This window comes from Talpa occidentalis, unplaced genomic scaffold (genome assembly GCF_014898055.3).
Source record: "Talpa occidentalis isolate TD23 unplaced genomic scaffold, MPIMG_talOcc4v2.1 talOcc4.14, whole genome shotgun sequence".
Classification (NCBI taxonomy): Eukaryota; Metazoa; Chordata; class Mammalia; order Eulipotyphla; family Talpidae; genus Talpa; species Talpa occidentalis.
Genome location: NW_023601433.1, coordinates 71,731,612 through 71,752,833, shown reverse-complemented (window position 1 = coordinate 71,752,833; position 21,222 = coordinate 71,731,612). Strand labels below are relative to the sequence as shown.

Here is a 21,222-nt window from a genome sequence, read left to right as displayed (position 1 = left end):
CACAGCTGATGGGACTGAGAGAAACATCTTGCTTATTATAAAAGGAGAGAACAGGGAGGGAAGTGACGCAGAGATTAAGGCACCTGGGAAAGGCGGGGAACTTCCCCAGTCTCCCAACCACCATTCCCCTAGTACCTCCACGTCTTCACCAGCACAAGCTCCCTGAACTCCCATCTTTTAAAGTTTTCATGGAGGCCTCACTACATATGCACAATTGATCATATCCCTGGTCACCAACAATCAGTTCAACTTCCAACCCTTAGTTCCAGGCCGGGTCCCCCTGGCAAGCAGCACCCCTCCTTGGGGCCTTTGAAAAAAATCACCTCATTCACTTGAACCAGGGTATGGCTGAGAGGGGTTCTCTGTTATCAATGTCAAGACACTATTATCATTTAGGAAATTCCAAGCATTTTAGGAGCTCTGTGGCAGGAACAGAGGGGCAAAGACCAAGTAGATGTTTCTTACTCTAAGTCACAGGCTCGCAGCATCCCTGTCTCCAAACCCAGAGTCTGATGTGCCAAGATCATCAGGCCCTTTAGATGGCAGAGCTCGTAAGCACCAATGACCATGAGTTACTTATCTTCTTCCACGTCATCTTCAGGACTCTCTAAGCTTTCTACCATGTTCGCGTATTATTTTTAGAACTAAAAAACAAATGTGAAGATAAAAGCAATCAGTACAAGCAGCCTTGTGTGTATAATATGATGGTGTCCAAAGGCCCAAGTTGAAAAGGTGTGGACCAGGTGGTCTTAGACTTTGAACTGCTCAGGGGCTCAGAGGGAGGGCAGGCGGCGGGAAAAGCCAGCTGCAGGAGAACATTTCCTAACATATTTTTAGGAGCACAGGAAAATTCCCTGGGGTTAGAAGGCATCTAAAGTATTTGCAAACATTCAGCAGGGGGAAAAACAATTCCCAAGTCTTTCCCTTCAGGGCATTCTCAACTCAACAAGGAATTTTCTAGAAAACTCAAGGTTCACCTGTGGTGGTTCCCCTCTAAGTCCTTCCATTCACAGAGCCCTGATGGATGGCACAAAACCCACCATCATCTACACCCACAGTCACAGACAAGGAAACTGAGGCTCAGGACAGGGAATCAAGTTACCCAGACACACACAGCAGGTGTGTCTCAGCATCAAAACAAGACTTGAAAAGCACTGTATACATCTCTAGGCATGGTTTTCCAGACGTTGGCATTTCACCAGGAAAAACTTTGGTTTTTCCTCTTACATAGAGGAATGAATGCAATGTGAGGATTTCAACTTTCTACTTTTGCTTTATAAGTGCACTGTGAAGAAAACCAAAATCTACTCTTTTCATCTCATGAAAGACAAGATATTTCCCCACAGACACAAAGGCAAGAGGGATCTAGTTTCAGAAGAAAGAATAGTCGTTTCAATCAAAGAAATGTCGCTTTCTGAAAATTCACTAGTCTGCCCTTGTTTTTCTCGTTTCTCCGAGGAGAGGAACAGAGGCGGTTTTTGAGGGCTCTGGGGAACCCCCAGTCTCCACCGTGGCTCAGGGCTTCCTGCTTCTCCTCCAGCTGCTTGTGTCCCAAACCAAACCCGGTCTCTTTCCCCAACACACCCCCTTGTTGAAACAGCCAGCATTACTTAAAGAAAACAGATGCCGCTAGCCAGACAGAGCCAACGAGCAAACTGGGCGTGAAGCAGACAAGGGGGGGAAGACAGGTCGGCGGCTGCACTCACCCAGAGGTACTGTAAGAGCTTCACCAGGCTGGGGCAATAGTAATATTCCATTTCTGGTGCCCCGGGTTATGCTGCAAGCACAGTCCACACTTCCAGTTTTCCTCTGGAGGGGGCAGCTCTTCCCGCTCAGCTTGTCACCCGGAGTCGACTTCAAGACAGCATGAATCATTCAGAGAGTGGCTCGCAGCCAGGAGGCCAGACAGCCCAGCTCACGGCCTGGGCCGCCTCTGGGGCGGGGAAGCCACTGCTCTGGTCCCACCGCCAGCCCTGCTTGCAGCATCTCTGGAGGCTGGTCCAGCTGGGTGGGGCCAGGGGTGGCTCCTCCCAAACCCAGATGAGTTGTTGGGGTCCTCCCTCCCGGCGTGCTCTGGGCATGGGGTTCTCAACAGCAGGGCAGAACAGGAAGGGGCGAGTGTGTGTGTGTGTGTGTGTGTGTGTGTGTTTTACCCAAAGTTGTGCTTGTGCTTGTATATGAGGGTGTGCAAATGTTGAAAAAATGTGTGTGTGTGAGTGTGAATACGTGAGCACAAGAGGGTATGTTTCATCTTTCCAAACCACACATGGAGAAGCAAGCCCCTGTCTCCTTACTTGGAAATGAAATAAATCTACTTGGGGTCCCACTGCTGCACACAGCCTCTCTGATTTCAGCCAAGTGCCTTCTGACTCACCTATGTTTCTGAGTAGCCCTAGAAGAGGGCCTGGTTGTCCATCTCACAGAAAGGAAAACAAGCCCAGAGACATTGAGGGACATGGTCAGGGTCACACAGCAAGTCGGAAACCAAGTCAAAGCTGGAGCCCACAAGTCCAGGTTTCAGGGGGTAGGGGAGGGCCCGTTGCGAGAGGAGTAATGAGGAAGGGAGAGATGGCTCCCAGAGTCACCATCTGCCAGCGTGGGGGACATGAATTTTCAGCGATTAAGTGGAAATCCTAACTTATGTGAGGCTGACCCAAAGGTGACCTTGCTTCACAAGAGCATGACCTTCGCAAGTCATTCCATCCTCAGTTACCTTTTCTGTAAAATGGAATGGTGCATTCAGAGTTTCGTGGATTCAGTGATGATACCAAAATGATAATATCACTCAGTAAAATGACACCAAAACATCTAGTTTAGTTCCCAATGGGCTTCCAAGGGAAGGGAGTCATCTCACGGGGCAAATAAGGAAACTGAGGCTCAGAGAGGCAAAGGGGGCTGCCTGCAGTGAGTGGTTAAGCAGTGGGGCAACCCCAGAGTTCCTTGCTCAAGACCATGCTCAAACCACCTCCCCATCAGTCCAGGTAGAACCAGACACAGGTAAACAGTGAATGTTCCTGATGAGTAGACAGAGAGACAGACACCATCCAGTCACAACCCAGAACCCACAGGGCAGCAGACAGGAAACCCACTCCATCAACAGGGGAGAGCTGGCTCGTCAGCTTGAAGAAACCACAGTAAACTTCAAAGCTCTTCAAATGAAGGCCTGTGGCTTCCTTGATCTCAGTGCCTCACATCCGGCAATGGGTTCCAGCCGCCGCCACTGCCCGACTGATGGTCAACAGAGGGCTGGTCCCCTTCTGAGGGCACAGTTGCTGGAACAGCCAAAGGTGCAGCCAGGGAGAGTGACACTGACTGGCCAACAGTGTATCTGGAAGGCCAGGTCCAGCTCACTGACTGATGCAGCCGGAAGGTGGAGTCATGCTCCTTGATTAACTTGCTACCTTCAACTAGCACACCTGTCCTGCTGTGTGACTGACTGACAGTACAGCTGAACACCGGGTCCTGCTGGCGGCGGACAGGCTGACAGCGCAGTGATGGTGGTCCCAGCTGGTGGTTCAGCCAGAGGGCTGGGTTGTGACTGACAAAGGGCCACCTCAGGGCTGGGGCCTGCTCCTGACTGACGGCATGACTGAAGGACTGAATGAAGCCTGCCGACTGGCTCTATAGATGTGTTGTGAGGGGGAGTGGTGGGGGGTGTGCAGACTAGCAGAATGACAGTAACATCTGGGAGTGAGGGGCTAACAGAGCCAGAGAGGGGCTAACAGAGCAGCAGGAAAGGTGGTCCCTGTTGACTGGCATACTTGGTAACCATCTGCTGCCACAATGGGGGCGGAGGGTCACCTCCCACGGGCCTGACAAGAGCTAGGAGAGAAAGATACCAGGAGGGGGTGAGTAGACAACAGAGACCAGAGGAGGGGGTTCAGCAGACAGACGACAGGTGGAGTGGGGGCAGGAAGGAAAAGCAAAGCAAAGTGCCAGGTGGGGAGGGTCAGGTCCTGACAAGAAATACTGAGGGAGAGGAAACAAGGGAGGGAGAAAGGAAGAAAGAGACAGGAGAGAAGGGGAGGAAAAGAAGAGGAGGAGGGGCGAAGGGAGGAGAGGGGAGTATGGTCATTGAGAGCACAGAGGTGGCAAACCTAACTGCTGATAGAGAGCCAAGGTCATCCCAAGGGAGACCGGCGACATCTTGGAGACCCGAGAGGCAGTGAGGGCCGGAGAGAAGAGAGCGCCACTGGGGACAGAGCGGAGCGCAGGGAAGGGGTAGAGGGAGACAGACAGATGGAGACAGGGTAGGGTGGTAAGAATAAAAGAAAAATGAAAAATAAATGAGACCGAGCAAGTCCAAGATGGAGACAAAGTCAACCCAAAACCAGATGGGTGGGGTGGGCAGGCACCAAGCCAGAGCCCCCCCAAACCCAGCTCTCCCCGCCCAGAGATAGCCACTGTCCCCAGGAGCAGCTGCGCTCACGTCAGTCCCATTCCAGGCCAGAAGTGATCCTGACCTACCCCAAGGGGCCCCCCCCCACCTGGCCGGGGGGATCACCTGCAGCACAAATGTGACAAAGGTACTCCCCCATGCATCCTGAGGTCTTCACTGCCCGCCCCCATTGCTCATGGGAGAAAATCCAAGCTGCCCCCTCCCCCCAAGACCCTGCCCACCTTCCACCACTTGACCCCATACCAGCCCCACCCCCACTCAGTGAGTCAGGTGCCCACGGGACATTTGCTCATGCCATTCCTGGGAGGGAAGCATTCCTCCTCACCACAGGAGGCTGAATGGTGGTCCCCCAAAAGGTATGTTGCAGCAGGCTGCGCCTCCCATGCTGTCTCTTGACATGGTCCGGGCATTGGGGGAGACTCCTGAGAAGAGGGGAGTTCCTGTGCTCCCCGAAAGAGGGAAAGTTGTACTTCCCAGAAGAGGGGAGTTCTTGCACTTCCCAAAGAAGATCTGAACTAGGGAATCTCCATGGCAAGGCCTGCTAGCTCTCCTCTTTGTTCTTGGTTAATGCTGAAGTAAGTTAATTATTAATTGGCTTGTGAAAACCTAATTCGGATCCAGGTGACAATTGGCTTATTGTTCTTATGCATGAACTATCACAAAAGAAGTAAAAATTGTTAAAGGTATAGTTAGGAAAGATATGTTTCGGCCCTGAGAACTATGGAGAACAAGCTGCCCTGAACCAGCTATGCTTGGAAACCATGGCCTAACCTGGGGGGTACCTGTTTGCGGCAACAATACATCTCCTGGTACATGCGAAAGGCCAGCAGTTCGCAGGGTGTGTGGAGGTTAGGAATTTCTAGTTAAGAGTTAGACTTCAGTAGAACTTACATAGATTTGATGAGTTGTTTTAGACCACTTTAAAGTAATTAATATATATTAACCAAGTTAATTGAGTGCTAGAGAATGGGTTGATTTTAGTAGTAGAGCATCACAATGGGCTTTCATGTCCACCCCAAATTTAGGAAGGCTTGACAGGATGATTGATTGTTACTGAACATTGTACTGCCTTAGACAATTGAGTATTGCTAGAAAAAGAGTTGCACCTAGGAGAGTCATTGTCCCTGCTGTTTTTCTTAATCAGATTAAAGAAGTGTCCTTTCGTAGTATGAGATCAAAAGGGTCTTTGTATATTCACGAGAAAATATGTAATGATTGTCTCTGTTCTGCTTTGATGCTTATGCTGATATAATCTCACTGCTCACCTCAAGGTATAAATAAAGACCTGCTGAGACCCTCAGTAGGAAATACTTGCACCAGAGAGGATGTCTGTGTCTACCTCACTTTTACCTCGCTCCACTTCCCCTCAGCCCTCCGAGAGAAAACTTGGCCGACGCCGTCCTCTCCTCTCTGAGACCCCTGACACGACTTCTAGCTGGAGCTGGTCTCCAGCAGTATGTCTACCTAGAACCTATAAATGTGACCTTATTTAAAAAAGGTCTTTGCAGATGTCATTAGGCTGGTGACCTTGGGATGAGATCACCCGGGATTACTGGGGTGGGCTGTAAACTCAGTGAGTGAAGACCAAGCACAGAGAAGGCCCCTTGAGGCAGAGAATGAAGTGATATGGCCACATCCCAAGGAGCCAGGAGCCACCAGGAGCTGGAAGAGGTAAGGAATCCCCTCCCTACAGCCTCTGGAGGGATCATGTCCTGCTGACACCCTGATCTCAGACCACCAGCTTTCCGACTGTCAGAAAACAAGTACCTATTGTCTTTTTATATATGTGTATGTATGTATATATATATATATTTTTATATATATATATATATATATATTTTACGTCATTCTTCATTTTTGTACAATGTATGCTTTCTCCTCTCAGGTGTTGTCCCCGTGAAATTCCCACCACCAGTTCACCCGTGCACCATCCCCATAGTCCCTTGTGTTCCTCCCTTCCCTGGTTTGATCCTTCTCCCTCCTCCTCTTCTGCAGAATGTCTCTGATTTATCGTTGCCTGTTGATTCTGACTCTTAATTTATTATAATTATTTTTTCCCAATCCCTTATTTGGTTCCTCTGCTTTGTCTTACGCCGCACAGAGTGTGGCAGGGCCTACAGCGTTCCTGGACTCTTCCACTCACCCTTCCTCTTCCCCTGCTTCACTCCCATTCACGCTGAAGCCTCTAACTTGCACCCTCCAGCCCCCACTAAAGACAGCCCCCCATCACCCCGGCCCCTAGCACCTCCGTGATTCCTCATCCAATCCCTCTCACAGGCCAGGTCCCCCCACCCCCAGCCTGGCTCCCAATGTGGCCCAGCAGGTCCTCGGGCCCTGCCCCCTTATGGCGCTCATTCCCCCCGAGGACAGAACAGGCCTCCAGCCCTGTCACCTGACTCCAGCGCTTAGCTCTCAGCAGAAACCTCCTGTCTGTGACGAGACATCAGGCTGTGACAGTTGACATCCGCGTTCTCCAAGGAAAACAGATCAAAACCGAGCAGCCTCCCCCACCCCCACCATGTGATTTTGTGTGGGCTCTGCAGTTTTATCTGGGGGATGCGGAAGGTAGGTGCACTATTTTGTTTTATTTGAATTAGCTGTCAACATGGAAGTGTCATCAGAAGCACATGGAGCAATGCAGACTTGGGGGCTCTGGCACAGAGCTGCATGCCTGGCCCTCGGGCCTGCATCTCTGCATGGGGACACGGCAGGAACTGCATGGTGCTGCCGGGGACGGGCTGCTCCACGTTCCTCCCATGACCCGCAGCCCAGGCTGGACAGCCCCAGCCCCGGGAAGCATCTGAATCTACGACCCCCTAGGAACTCAGGCGGCCCACCTGGTGGTCGCACGTTCCCTGCACCAGGAGCTGGGCCAGCAGGGGCAGCAGTGACCTACCCAAGGACACGCGGGTCCTGCTCCACCCCATGCGCCATCACTCATCAGGAGGCGCCTGTGCTAAGCACCCCACTCTGGTGCCTTTCACCACAGGGGCCTCCCTGAACTGTCCTGGGAAACCCGCTCCTCAACCATGCGAGGACCCCCGGCCTCCCGCCTTTGCTCAAGCAGGGCCCCCCGCCAAGCATGCCCTTTCCCTGGGGAAATCCCACCAACAGGCCCAATGCCACAGTACATCTCCAGGAAACCCCCAGGGCTCCCTCTTTGGGGATATCAAGGAGCTTTGCAGTTTTGGACATCGCCCTGGAGGCTGACAGCCCGTGCAGATCCTCATTCCAGCACCAGCTACCTGTGCGAAAATGGACTGGTATTTGACCTCCCTTGCCCTAGCTCCCTCGGGTAAAATAGGGACAGTGACAGCGCCTGACTGTAGACAGGGCCACTGAGGGGGAGGAGATGAGATAATAGGGGCAGAGCATGCAGAGTCCACAGCTTGGTGAGTGCTCAGAACACCTAGGCCATGAGTGCCGGTGACACCCCCAGTTTGGCTGCACACCCTGGCGCCCTGGCCGGCAGCAGCTGGGAGGAGGCCAAGCTAGGGTCAGCCATGGCAGAGGCGGGGGAGAGCTCCCCTGAACAAGTGCCTCTGAGCCCATCCCAGGGCAGAGGCACCCCTCAGCGCTGTTATCAGTACACTGAAGTCACCTAAGCACACAACTGAGCAAACAAGCAGAAAGCCTTCCATTCCTGGTGTGGGCCTGGCCTGGCACGGCCCTCAGGCCCCAGTGGCTTCTCCCCACCATTGAGGAGGGGAGGGGGGGGGACAGGCAGGGTAGGCGAGCAGGGAAGAGGCCCAAGGACAAGAAGAAGCCAGCCCACACAAAGGATCGGCGCCCGAGGCACCACCACATGGCAGCACCACAAGGCGCGTTCAGGGGAAGAACCTGACTCTGAACACCATGTGCTGTAGGATTCTGTGGAGAGGAACCATCCAGAAAAGGGCAAAACTATAGGCACAGAGAGCAGGGCTGCCAGGGGCTGGGGAGGGAACGGGGAATGGGTGCTAAGGGGTTTCTCTGTGGGGTGATGAAAGTGTCTAGAATTAGAGAGTGGTGATGGCTGGAAAATTTACTAAGGTAAATTTTACATCAGTAAAATTATTAAATTATTTTTAATAATTATTAAAATTGTATGCTTAAAATTATTAAATTGTATGCTTAGACGGAATTGATTTTATAGTGTGCAAAGTCTCCCGCAATCACTGGAAGAGAAGGAGAGAGACGAGGGAGGAAAGAAGGCAGAGGAATAGAGAAGGAAAGAGAAGTGAGAGGAGTGCAGGGGGAGGGAAGAGAGGCCGGGAGGAGGAGGTGGTGTCAGCTTTACAAAGGGCTGAGCAAAGAGGAAAAAGGCCTGAGGTGGGTACCCCCATGGTCAGCAGCCCTGGGCCCCGGCTGGAGAGCTCTCCCCACTAACCTAGAGAGCCTGGAGGAAGAGGGGCAGACAGGTGGTGTGAGCTGAGGGAGGTACGACTCTTGCCCACGGGGAGCCCAGGGCCTGTGCAGGCTACTGGGCCTGGAGTTCATGGGAAACAGTACAACCTGGATGGCTTCCTGGAGGAGGTGACATTGGAATTAAGGCTTAAAATATGGCAAAAGTTCCTCTACTAAGAGACCCTGCATTCAAGAAGAAGAGTCCTATCTCTGGAAACGCATCTGCTTAAGTCAGAAATGCCACTTCTATATCCATAGGGCTTTCATTAGGGACCACCCATCCGCCAGGCACACACATACCCCACGGTATGCTTTAGAAATAAAACCAGAATTTTTTGCCCCAAAAGGTCATTTGTTCAGAAGAGAAACACCATCGGTGAGACAGTGGGGCAGGTTACAGAAGAATGTCCCACCACAGCTCTGGAGTCAGGCTTAGAGAAAGGAGAGGAACGTGTGGGTAGGTGGGGAGCAGAGCTGAGTGACACATGAACCACAGTCTGGGGCAAGAGTTGGAAGGAAATCCAAATGGCCATGGAAAACATGACGTTTTCAGGTTTAGACTGAAGGCCCCAGGGCCCTCCTTGGTGGCCTACGGGCTAAGTCTCAGCACAATCACTACTACGGCCTGAGTTCCACCCCCGGCCAGGGAGCTACCCACATGGCACGGCAGACCTCTCCTGTCTCGCCTGCTGCTCCCCTCAGCAGTGTATTTCGTCAGTCTGCCTGTTCTGCTCCCCACTCTGTCTCTGGTGAATCCTCTCACCCCTTGCACCTCTGGCCTGTACCCTAGCTCTTCTACACAAAAAATAAATAAAAATAAATAAATAAATAAATAAATAAATAAATAAATAAATAAATAAATAAATAAATAAAGTGAAGGCCCTGATCCAGGAGTTAAAAACTAAGAGAAAATGTTGAAAATAGGTCCCTCCATCCTGCCCTCTGGTGGCTACTGCTGGACACTGCATGACGGGTGCCTTCTTTAATTTGGAAGGATAGAAGGGCTGAGGACAGAGGATGGAAACAAAGACTGCAGTTAGAAATGCAGGAGACACTTGGGTCATCTCTGATGCCACCAGAATGTGGAAGTTACCAAAAGATTCCGACAGCCGTGGACTGAGGCCCACCTGTGGTACCTGCTCACTGTAAGAGCCTAGGCAAGCCACTGACTGCCCCAAGCCTGCTCCGCCGTGAGTAGTGGCGGGGATTCAGGGAGACCATGTGCAGAGATGAGACTGCCAAAGCCTGTGTACTGTCTGTGGCCTGAACCACTAAATGTAATTTTTTTCTTTTTTTGCATATAACAAGTCAGAATGGTGAGATTTCACCTAAGATGAAGATCCTCAGTTCTGCTTGAAACACTGGATGGTGCAGCCGCTCTTGGGCAGGAGAGGGTTAGGAAGCAGCAGTCCCTCTGCTTCTTCCCCATTTGTTACTAAACCTCCTTGGCTTTTGGGCCTTGTTCCAGCTGCAGATCCTGATGCAGAATCTGGAGGGAAAGGGCCTGAAAATCTGGGAGAACCCAGCGCATCTTCCTGAGGCCAGGAAGTGAGGAGTCACCAGTCAGGGGACAGTCCAGGTGGATGGAGGGGGGCTTGGTCCTCGGACTCTGCCTGCCCGCCCCCCAACTAAATTCCCCATTTTCTCTCCAATCCCTCCTCTCCTCTCTGCTCAGTGATGAGGAGCTACCCCGAGAGCTTAGGGCTTGGTTCCCTTCCATGTGGCAAGGACAATAAACCACCTCTGCGACACAAGCTGGCAAGCCTCTGGGCCGCTGCTTGGCCTGGGCTGTCTGCCAGGGCTGCCCTTCCTTACCTGGTCTGCTCTACTCACCCACTGAGATATGGTTTCAGTGGTACCTTGAGCCATTCTGGCTCCCCACAACCACATAAGGGAAACCAATCACTCACCCCTTCATCGGGTTAGTTGTGCACATGTCTGTCTCCCCTACTCAGCTGTTGACTCACCCCTCATTCATTCCACAAACCCTGATTGAGTCTCAACTCTGCATAGACAGCAAGGAGCCCAGAGCCCCGCAAGCCTGTAATTCTTGTTTGGAGAGGAGAAGCCAGGAAACAGTAGATACAGAGAGAAGTTAGAACTAGAAAGAAATTAAGCCAGTGCAATGGGATTATAAATGGGATTATATGATGAGCATGTTCGTGAGAGTCAAAAAGAAGACACAGAGCCTCCCTGGTGGCTCTGGCGGTTGAGCACAACGCTGTGAAGCTGTCCACAGCCTCTGCAGTGCCGGTTCGATACCCGCCGGCCTCGAAGCAACCCACATGGCGCGGCAGACCTCTCCTGTCTCACCTGCTGCTCCCCTCAGCAGTGCATTTTATCAGTCTGCCTGTTCTGTTCCCTGCTCTGTCTCTGGTGAATCCTTTCACCCTCCCGCACATCTGGCCTGTACCCCAGTTCTTGTATAAATAAAATAAATCTTAAAAAAAAAAAAGAAGACACAACCAGATGTCCATTGATGGACTGAGGCGTGCAGAGGGAAAACTACTCAGCCATGAAAAGGAATGAAGTAGTGACACTTGCTACAGCAGGGGTGAACACTGAGGACGTTTTGCTAAGCAAGGTGAAGGAACCAGGTGCAAAAGGACAGATGCTGCAGGATTCCATTTTTAGGAGATACCTGGAATAGGCAAACTCAGAGAGACAAAAAACAGGACAGCATCAGCCTGGGGCTGTGGGGCTCGGAAGCCAGCCCACTGACTATTATACTCAACACAGCTGTGCTGTGCACAAGTGAGGCAAATTTAAAAAAAAACAGTTCACTAAATATTAGTCCATAGTTCATGATTATGAAAAATTCTCAAGGCGAAAGAGTGGAGTTCCAGGATGAAAGCACAGCTTGGCGTGGGTTCAAATCCCTGCTCCACCACCTCAGAGCTGAGTGATATGGTCAAGCACTTTGCCCCTAGTAGTCTCAGCTTTATTATTTGGAAAATGGGGAGCAAGAATCGTTCCTACTGCGTAGAATCACAGTGAGAAATGAACAGAGCTCAAGTCCAGGCACAGCCTGGGGGTCGAGAAATGGTACCAAGGTAGGGAGTGGGGTTTGAGAGCTGAGGGTGCTTGGTGCCTTTGAGGGATGATAAAATATGATTCTAAATATGAATGCTTGATGGACACCTAACTTTGCGAATATACTAAACACCAATGATAAGATGTTTTTAAGTGTGTAAAACTAAACATGCTGTTAACCTAAGATTCAGCAATCGCACTTCTTGGTATTTACCCAAAGGAGCTAAAAACTTAGGTCCACATAAAAACCTGTGCAGGGATGCGTACCTTCAAAACTGCCAAAACTTGGAAGCCACCGAGACGTCCTTCAGTAGGTGTAAGGATAAGCAGACTGTGGTCCACTCAGACACGGAATGTGATTCAGGGCTAAGAAGAATGAGCTGTGAGGCGTGCAAAGACAGGGAGGAAGCGTCTCTCCATACTGACAAGGAAAGAAGTCAATCTGAAGCTTACATACTGTGTGACGTGACAGAGAGATCAAGGAAATCTGAATACACTGTGAACTTCAGCTAATGAGAACGTGTAACCATTAGTTCATCAATTATAACAAAAAGGTGCCATTCAGATTTCTCTAGTCTTTCTCTCATGTCACACAATCCTCTTACATTAAATACGTGAGGCCTTTTACCCAGCAACTCCATCCCTGACTCGACAGTGCCAACGTCTGAGGAATAACATCCAAGCATAGGAACAGGGCCAGGAGTTGTGACAGCCCAGACAGGCCACAACCCCAATGTCTAGCGCCACTGAACAGGCCGAGGCAGTGCGACGTTGTGGGTTCCTATGAGCTGACCTTTCATGGGCAACTGTGACCTATTTGCTATCTGCAAATCACAGCAGCGCATTCCTTGACTACCTACGGAGTAGAGCCCGCATCCCAAGGCAGGCCCGGGGACGCCTAGGCCACCGTTGCCCTGATTGCCTGACTATCTCCATGGTGGTCTCGGGATAACCCTGCCTGTGATAACATCAACACATACACTGTGCTGACACAAACGTTTCTTGGCATGTGGTCACAACGTCCCTTTCTCTGTTCCTCGTAAAACTCTGGGCTCCTTGCCCCCCGGACCTTACTCCTCATACCAACCATTGTCGCATGATCAGCTGTCACCAGCCTGCATGCTTTCAATAAATGTCACAAGAACTTCTGCTCAAGTAGCAGAGCCTTGCCTTGCAAACCTGCTCCACCACTGCCGTGTCCCTCATCGCATTCCCATTGCAAGCGGTAACAAAGTTCCGGTCACAATGCAATATATTCATGTCACAGAATATCCACTGCAGGGGAGAGACACACACTAGTGTTACATGGCATTTCAAGGCATTTCATTCAGCGGGAGCCAGACGTAAAAGAGTGTTCTGATTCCACTTTATGGTGGTCACAAACAAGCAAAACCATCCCAGGGGGTGAGCAGGGGGTGACTGGAAGGGACTCAGGGGCTCATTCTGAGGGCTGGAGATGCTATGCATTTTGTTGTGAAGTGACTAGTACAGGTGTGCATAGATACAGGTGCATACAGGTACAGGTGTGCACAGGTACAGGTGTGTACACAGAGAGAAATGCATGGAGCGGGGCAGGCAGGGCTGGCGCATTTGACTGAGTATAAATATACCTCAAAAAGAAGGGAGAGTAGAAGCGGCGCCAACCTGAGAAGCACTGGGTTAACCCAGGTGAACGTATTTTCTCTACTGCCCTGTGAGAGCAGTACTTGTTCGAATACCCAGGAGCAAGGAGCACTGTGCCTCTCAAGAATGAAAGAGCAGACAGGGCTTCTCTGACTATCTGACAAGAGCAGGCACCACTACAGCCACCTCTGCTCCCCCTCTTGCCTGGAACCTGTCCTGGGAGTTTCCCAGGTGTGTGAACTCAAGGAAGGTATTGAGAGGCCTCATGGCATCTGTATGTGGGGGCGCAGGTCAGCAACCTTCATTCCTTCTCCAGGAAGGATGCCTGGCAGCCCGTGCTGGGCATGTGACGTCACTCCTTGGAGCCTCCATTTCCTCACCTGTGAAATGGTGGGAATGCACTGGGACTGGATGGGCAATCCATCACCGGGAAAAGGTTAACTTGCTCCCGGATCTCCTCCTCCCAGTTGGGAAGGACCCCAGCACCCACCATCCTGAAGATCTCCACAAAGGGGCACGGGTCGCCAGTCCAGTAGGGAGGCTTTTCCAGGGAAGCAGGTGTTCCCAACATTCACCCACTTCCTACGGGCAGGTCAGCACCCAGCTGGGGACCCTACACAGCCTTGGTCCTGGGATCCACAGATCCCGAGAACCCCAAAGAAACAGAATCCAGCCCATCAGGGTGCAGACGTTCTTTAAAATGGGGAGATCCTGACCCAAAGGACACTACTACGCCTCCCCAGCACAAAGGATGAGTCCACAGGCTAGGATTCAATCCAGGTAGTACAGTTTCTTTTCTCTGTGTCCTGGGGCCAGTGATTACCTGTCTCCGAGCCTCAAGTTCAACATCTCTAAAATGGGCATCTTCTGGCATATCAGGATGGCATGAGGTCACTTAGGGCAAAGTCCCAGGAAATACACTGGACAAGCCTGATTAGTGCCCAGGCCTTATTTACAAGTGGGGACAATAAATACCCATCTCCTGGGCTTTGGGAAGATTCAAAGATAATGTTTGCACCGTGCTTAGCATAGTGTCCATAGACACAATATACAATATATAGTCTTGGTAATAACAGCAAACAAAAAACGACAGGTGTTCACAGAGCCTTATATACATCAGTCCTTCTAACCTCACCACATTCCTAATGAGCAAGTTCTCTTTTTGTTCTCATTTACAGATGGGAAAACTGAGGCAAAGAAATATTAATCCACTCACAGATGGAGTAGCAGATTTGAGATTCAAACCCAGGGCTTCTGGCTGAAGATGCATATTATACTTCAATTAAAAATATTTTCTTTATGGGGGCCTCCCTGAAGGCCTAGGAGTTAAGTTTCAGCACTATCACAGCTAAGGCCTGAGACTGATTCCTGGCCAGAGAGCTAACCCCCATGGTACAACAGACCTCTCCTGTCTCACCTGCTGCTCCCCTCAGCAGTGTATTTCAGTAGATCTGCCTCTTCTGCTCTCCACTCTTGTCTCTGGTGAATCCTCTCACCTACTGCACCTCTGGCCTACATCCCAGTTCTTCTATGCAAAAAATATATATATATATTTATTCTTTATGACTATTACACCTCATTTCAAAAATTTGTTTTGCAGGCAACAAAAGAAAGAACTGAGAGATGAACTAGATTTCACCAAAACTGAAAAACTTTGGGCATCAAAGAACACAATCAAGATAATGAAAAGAAAACATATAGAATGGGCAAATATGAGGTGAATATCTAAAAAGTAGATAGATAGATAGATAGATAGATAGATAGATAGATAGATAGGCAGGTACACAGACAAAGAGGTCTCTCACAACTCCATAACAAGATAACAACCAACCTGATTCAAAACTGGGCAAAGACATGCAACTGGCCAACAAGCACATGAAAAAGATACTGAAGATTATGAGTCATTAGAGAAAAGCCAGCTGGAAGCACAGTGAGACACCATTTCACACCTATTAGGGCGACTATCACTGAAAAATAAAATAAAAAATAAAACCTCATTCAAATGAGGGTATTGAGAGGTCACAACCTTTGTGTATTGCTGGGGAGGATGTAAAATGGTGAAACCATTGTGGTAAAAAGTTTGATGGGTCTTCAGAAAGTTCAATATAGAATTACCATATGTTTTTTAGCAATTCTTCTCCTCAGTATATACCCCAAATAACTCATCTCAGGGACATCAATACCATGGCTCCTAGCAGCATGAGCTGCCATACGTAATCAAATGGTAGAACAACCTAAGGACCCACCAACAGATGAACGGATAAACAAAGTGTGGTATATACATACAATGGAATATTACTCAGCCCTAAAAAGGACTGAAATACTGACACAAACTATGATGTGTTAAGTGAATAAGCCAGACACAAAAGGCCCCTTACTGTATGATTCCATTCATATGAACTATACAGAAAAGGCAAATTCACAGAGATAGAAAGTAGACTGGAGTTGTTACCAGGGCTGGTGGGAGGGCACACTGGGGAGTTAGTGGTTAATGGAACAGATTTTGTTTGGGAGATGAAAAAGTTCAGGAGATGAACAGTGGCTGTGATTGCACAATATTGGGAATGTACTCAATTACTATGGATAATATGCTTAATACACTATCTTTTATGTTATGTATATTTAATCACAATAATTTGTTCCTTCGGTTTTGCCTAGACTATGGCTGAACAACCTCCTGCCTACCCAGTCTCCTTGCTTCCAGAGACCCTCTCCTCTGTGTCCACTAGAGGGCACTCCAAGCTGCCCCTGTGATGAGGTATAACTCAGGTCTGAACTTCAGGGATTACTTTGTGTTTCTGGAAAACCCCACATTCTCTCATGCCTCTGTGCACACACCATTCCCCCTCATCTGATTCCCTTCCACTTGGCAAATTCCATCTTGCTGTGTGAGGCAAATAAGTCAGTGAGCCACATTCCTGATACACGTTCAACCCAACGCGATATGAGCAGAGGCCCCACGTCACACATGGGAATTCAGGCAACACATTATGGACAGGAGAGTCACAGCCCAGGAAATCGAAAGTATAACGTCTCTAGTCATTGTTTTTGAAGCACCACCCTTGACAAGTTATTTCTAGCAGTTCACATAGGATCTTTCATTTCGAATTTTCCCTTCTCACTTGAATTCCCAGTCAGCCGACTGAAATTTGAAGAGAATCTCTAGCTAGGATCCAAAATGTGTCCATGGCAGGGACACTTCACGAGGTCCCTCTTATTTCAGAAGTACCAGTTTGTCAGTAGAATTCCCAATTTTTTAAAATATTGGCAGCGCTCTATGGGATTCAGAGGCGTAGGCTGGCACCTTCTCAGATGCCTGTCCCCACAACGACCCCTCCCCATGAAGGCACCCTCAGGCCCCAACATCATCCACTGTGCTTCCTCTCTACTTCGCTTCCCTCCCCCACCTCCCCGTATTATAATTCACAGATTTCCAGGATTTGTCATTGGTTTGGTCCAAATGTTTTGATCTCCCATTCTCCAGTCATTACAAAAAACTCATGGGTTCCAATGCTTTCTATTGCTCAGTGATTGCCCTGGTCTGGTAGAGACTCCCACAAAAGCAGCAGCCAGGAGGTGGCGCCATTCCTCAGACGCAAGGACCACTGTTTCCTTAGCGAGGGTCATAGGGAAAGTCTGACGGCAGCATAAAACCACGCAGGGAGGTGTCCAGGAAGGATGCGTCAAGGTAAAGTTTAAAGAGACCCCAGGTCATCCCCTGGACTCTGGACTCCTTAACAGAACAGTTTTCACGCCCTGAACCTTTGCCCAAGCTGTTCCCTCCAGCTGGGGCCAACGATTACTTGCCAGACATACCCATCTAGCAAACACCTCTTCATCCATCAAGATGCAAAACAAGGGCTTTCTCTGTGAGATCTCCCCAAAGAAAGACATGTCCCCCTTGCTCTGGGCAGAAGAGGGGCAGCAGGGAAAGCACAGGACACCGGGCAGGCTCGTAGCAATGTGCTCAGTGAACAGCAGCCATTGTCTACCTACCTGCTATTTACCCACATCTCCTTCATAACCACAGCCAGTCCTGACACAGCACCGAGGTCGTGCAGCTAAATACTTGCAAAAGAAAGACTGATCCCCCAAACATTCCTCAGCTAACATGAGCTATTCACTAATGGTCACCCAAATAGTCTCCGTACCCTCCCTCTGCTCCTTCTTCCTTACTGCCCCTCCCAGGCCATCTTCAGGCCCCCCTGCATGGTGAACCCCAGGAGAAGCAGGGCTGAGTGAGAATCTTCAGGGGCCCCTGAGTTGGGGGTCTGGCACACTGTAGGTCCACAAGGGAGTCAACCAAATGAGCCAGCAAATCCTGGCCAAGGGGCTTGGGGATTTGAGAGAACATTCTCAGAAGGCCCCGCCTGTCCACCACAGGGCACAGCTGGTGAGCCTGTACCTGCACAGCCACGGCAGGGGCCTCTGGGCACACTGCGACCCGAGTCATGGTCCACATGAGTCACAGTGTTTATGGTGCCTGCACCAGTGCAGACCAAAGGCTCACTATGAGGAAAAGAGGGTGCGTCCACCCATGGACGGGGAGAGAGGAGGCCAGACTAGGGCTCGATTTGCCATAAGGACCCAAGCCTAAGATTACCTCTGAAAAAAACAGGAAGGAAGGCAGGAGCAGTGAGCACTAGAGAAGAATCAGAAAGGGAGGATTCTGTCCCAGCTCTGCCTCAGTTCCCTCACCTGCGCGGAAACTTTCAGGCAGTTGCTCTTAGCTCCAGATACGGAGCTAAGTACTTTATAACATCATCTCTTTTCAGCCCCCTCCTCCCACCGTAACAAAGTTGGGTGACCTGGAAGTTCAGCAGATGGTATGGGGTTTAGATCCAGGATCCGACCCTGGAGAGCCTCAGTTTCCCCATCTATAAAATGGTGGTAACTTAGTACCTACATCACACAGTCAGCACTACTAATGTTAGGCACCATTATTACTAAGATTTACTAAGAGGAGAATGTGAGAGGCCCCAAGTGGTAAACTCATTTGTTCATGGCCTCTATCAAGTGGTCAGGCCGGGCCAGACTGGGCTGAGCCCAGGATCTGACCAGCCTGGTTCAGCCCAGATAGGCTGTGTGCATCAGTGGGGCATCAGTCCTGGTAGGTCCCAGGTACCCTTCTGAAGGCTGTAGGGGCAGAACAGCTGGCGACCAAACCAGGGCTGGACAAATATATCACATTTGCAGCCCCAGGAATCTAGTGTGTTGTTGCCTCATAAGCTAGTGCTCCAAGCACCGCAGGCCCAAGGGGCTGGAAGGGGCTGATAACAAGGCAAAAGCACATTCTGTGGTAGAAAGGGCCCAGGTTCAAAGCTGGAAGTGGTACACATTGTCGCTCCAACACTTACTAACTGTGGCCTTGGGCAGGTGACTTGACTTCTCTGAGCCTGTTTTCTCCTCTGCCAAGAATGATATTTCACCCCCTAAAATAGGGGTGGAGTGGAGATTGACAAGGCCTGAGACACAGGCTCATAAAATGGAAATGAACCTGAACCTAAGTAGGAAACCAAACTTGTTCATCAAAACAGTGACAGAAATAATGGCAGGCGGCCTCCCTGGTGGCGCAGCGGGTTGAGCGCAGCGCTGTGAAGCTGTCCACAGCCTCTGCAGTGCCAGTTTGATTCCCAGCCGGCCAGGGAGATTCCACATGGCACAGCAGACCTCTCCTGTCTTGCCCACTGCTCCCCTCAGCAGTGCTTTCAGTCCTTCTGTCTGTTCTGCTCCCTGCTCGGTCTCAGGTGAATTCTCTCACCCTCCCGCACCTCTGGCCTGTACCCCAGTGCTTGTATAAATAATAAATAAATCTTAAAAAAAAATAATGGCAGGCAACACAGATGAATGAGTCCCCTCAAAACCTCAATCAAGTACAAAATGCAGATACAACCAACTTCCAGAAGTAGGAGGCATAGCTAGCAGGTTCAGGGACCTCCAGAAGCTATGAGGGGGTTGCCAGCGGAATATTGGTGATGAGGCAGGATGATCCCAGGATGAGCAGACCTTGAGGGTCCATATAAGGGCCTTGATATTATGTCAGAGCCCAGAAGTCAGTCCTCACCTGTAGGATCACCCTTGCTAAATCAGGATCCTTCTCTCTGGGTCTGTTTCCCCATTTATAAGAAAGCTGAGCTAGGTGAGAAATAAGGGAGAGGAGCAGAAGAGGGAATAAGAGGAGGAGGAGGCAAAGACAGGCAGAACAGAAGGAGGGATAAAGAAGGAAGGGAAGGGAGAGGGAATGAAAACTACCACCACAGCCAAGGCATTCATTGGGAAGTTCCTCTTCTGAGTGCTGAGTTATCTCCTGTACTGCTCACAAATACACTCCTGAGCTCAGATAGCATCATCCTCGTTTTAGGAACTACAAACTGAGTTTCAATGAGGCCCATGAAGTCACCTGCCTAAGGCCACACAGTGGCAGAGCTTGAATCTGAATCCACTTCTTGAATCTGAATCCAGCCTCCAGAGTCCAGCCCTAAGGTCTCCCCACCAGCAGGTTTTGGCACCATCAGGAAGTGAGCTGAGCACCACCACTCCCTGGTGGTCACTCCCTAGAATTGCAGGTATGAGTCGTGAAAGCCAGGAAATGAGGTCAAAGGCTCCAGCCTCTTGGGTTCAAGGTCAGCATAAGTGCCAAGCCTCTATCTGCCTCTGGAGGAGAGGAAATCAAGGAGGCAGCACTGGAGCAGAAAGAGGGAGCCTGGGCAAGTCACCAAAGGCTCCAGGGAGAAAGGATCCTCAATGACAGAAAATGGAATGGAGGAGCCGGATGAGCAGGGAGGATGCTGGCAAGCAGAGCCTATAAAAAGGGGAGTTTTAAATGCTCTTCTCTCCATAACCTTTGCCTTCACACACATACACAAAAGTTCAAGTACAATCAGATAAGCTGAGTCAGCGCCACCTGAGAGGGAACAGAGAAAAGGGAAAGAAAGAAATAGGTGGAAGGGAACATTTAACAGGAAGATCAGGCAGGTTTCAAATGTGTGCAGGTCTGTGGCTGACATCTGAACACTTGGGAAAACTTTCCAGGTCTGCTCAGAGACATCTCCCTGAGGTCTGAGTTCTCCCCTGGCTCTCTCACCTTCCCCCACCCCCACCAACCTACAATCAGGCCCAAGCCTGCCAGGGGCATTTTCACCCCATTTCACATAAGAGGAAACTACAGTTAAGGGAACTGAAGGGTCTTGCCCAGGCCATAAAGCTGTAGGGTGTAATTAGGAACGAACTTAGGATGTAATTGCTGGAAGATTCCATTTCTCCAAGATGTGACCCCAGGCAGAGATATCACGGAAAGCACAAAGAAGCAACCAAAAAGGACCTTGTGGGTAGAACTGGTGTTGCCTCATGAAAGAAAAACCTCTTAAATGCCCCTTCTGGTGTCCAGAAAGGACTTTACGAGCAAGTACAAAACTTAGCAGATCTCCATGTATCATGGAACTTAAATCCCCCAAAAAAATTATCATAGAAAATTGAACATGGTAAAGCCCCAGAATGGCCCGGTGACACCAAGACTAGGGAGGAGGCAGCTCCCCCAGGGTCCTACCGTATCACCCCCACTTCCTTTCAGGCTGAGAGAGAGGAAGCACCACCCCAAGGAAGATGCACTGAGTGCAGTCAAATGGAGACTCACAAACAAGATAATGATGATGAGGACAACGATAGCACTTATTAGAGTGTTTGTTGGGACCATGCTAAACACTTCCCGCATTTTCTTATCCGAGGCCTACATCAGCCCTGGGAAGTGGATACTGTTATTATCCTTATTTTACAGATGAGGA

The 21,222-nt window shown here is 50.0% G+C and overlaps 1 protein-coding gene across 4 annotated transcripts in view; it reads right to left on the bottom strand.

The window, feature by feature from the left end:
• KIAA1671 (KIAA1671 ortholog) overlaps nt 1-21,222 on the bottom strand; it is a 179,853-nt gene that overhangs the window by 85,772 nt on the left and 72,859 nt on the right. The window contains exon 1 of one of the 4 annotated variants that reach the window (XM_037510778.2): nt 1,707-1,947. The exons of the other annotated variants lie outside the window; for them this stretch is intronic. Coding sequence (XP_037366675.1) covers nt 1,707-1,757 — 51 coding nt within the window. The 5' untranslated portion in view covers nt 1,758-1,947. Of the gene's footprint in view, nt 1-1,706; nt 1,948-21,222 lie in introns of those variants that run through there. 4 annotated transcript variants of the gene reach the window in all.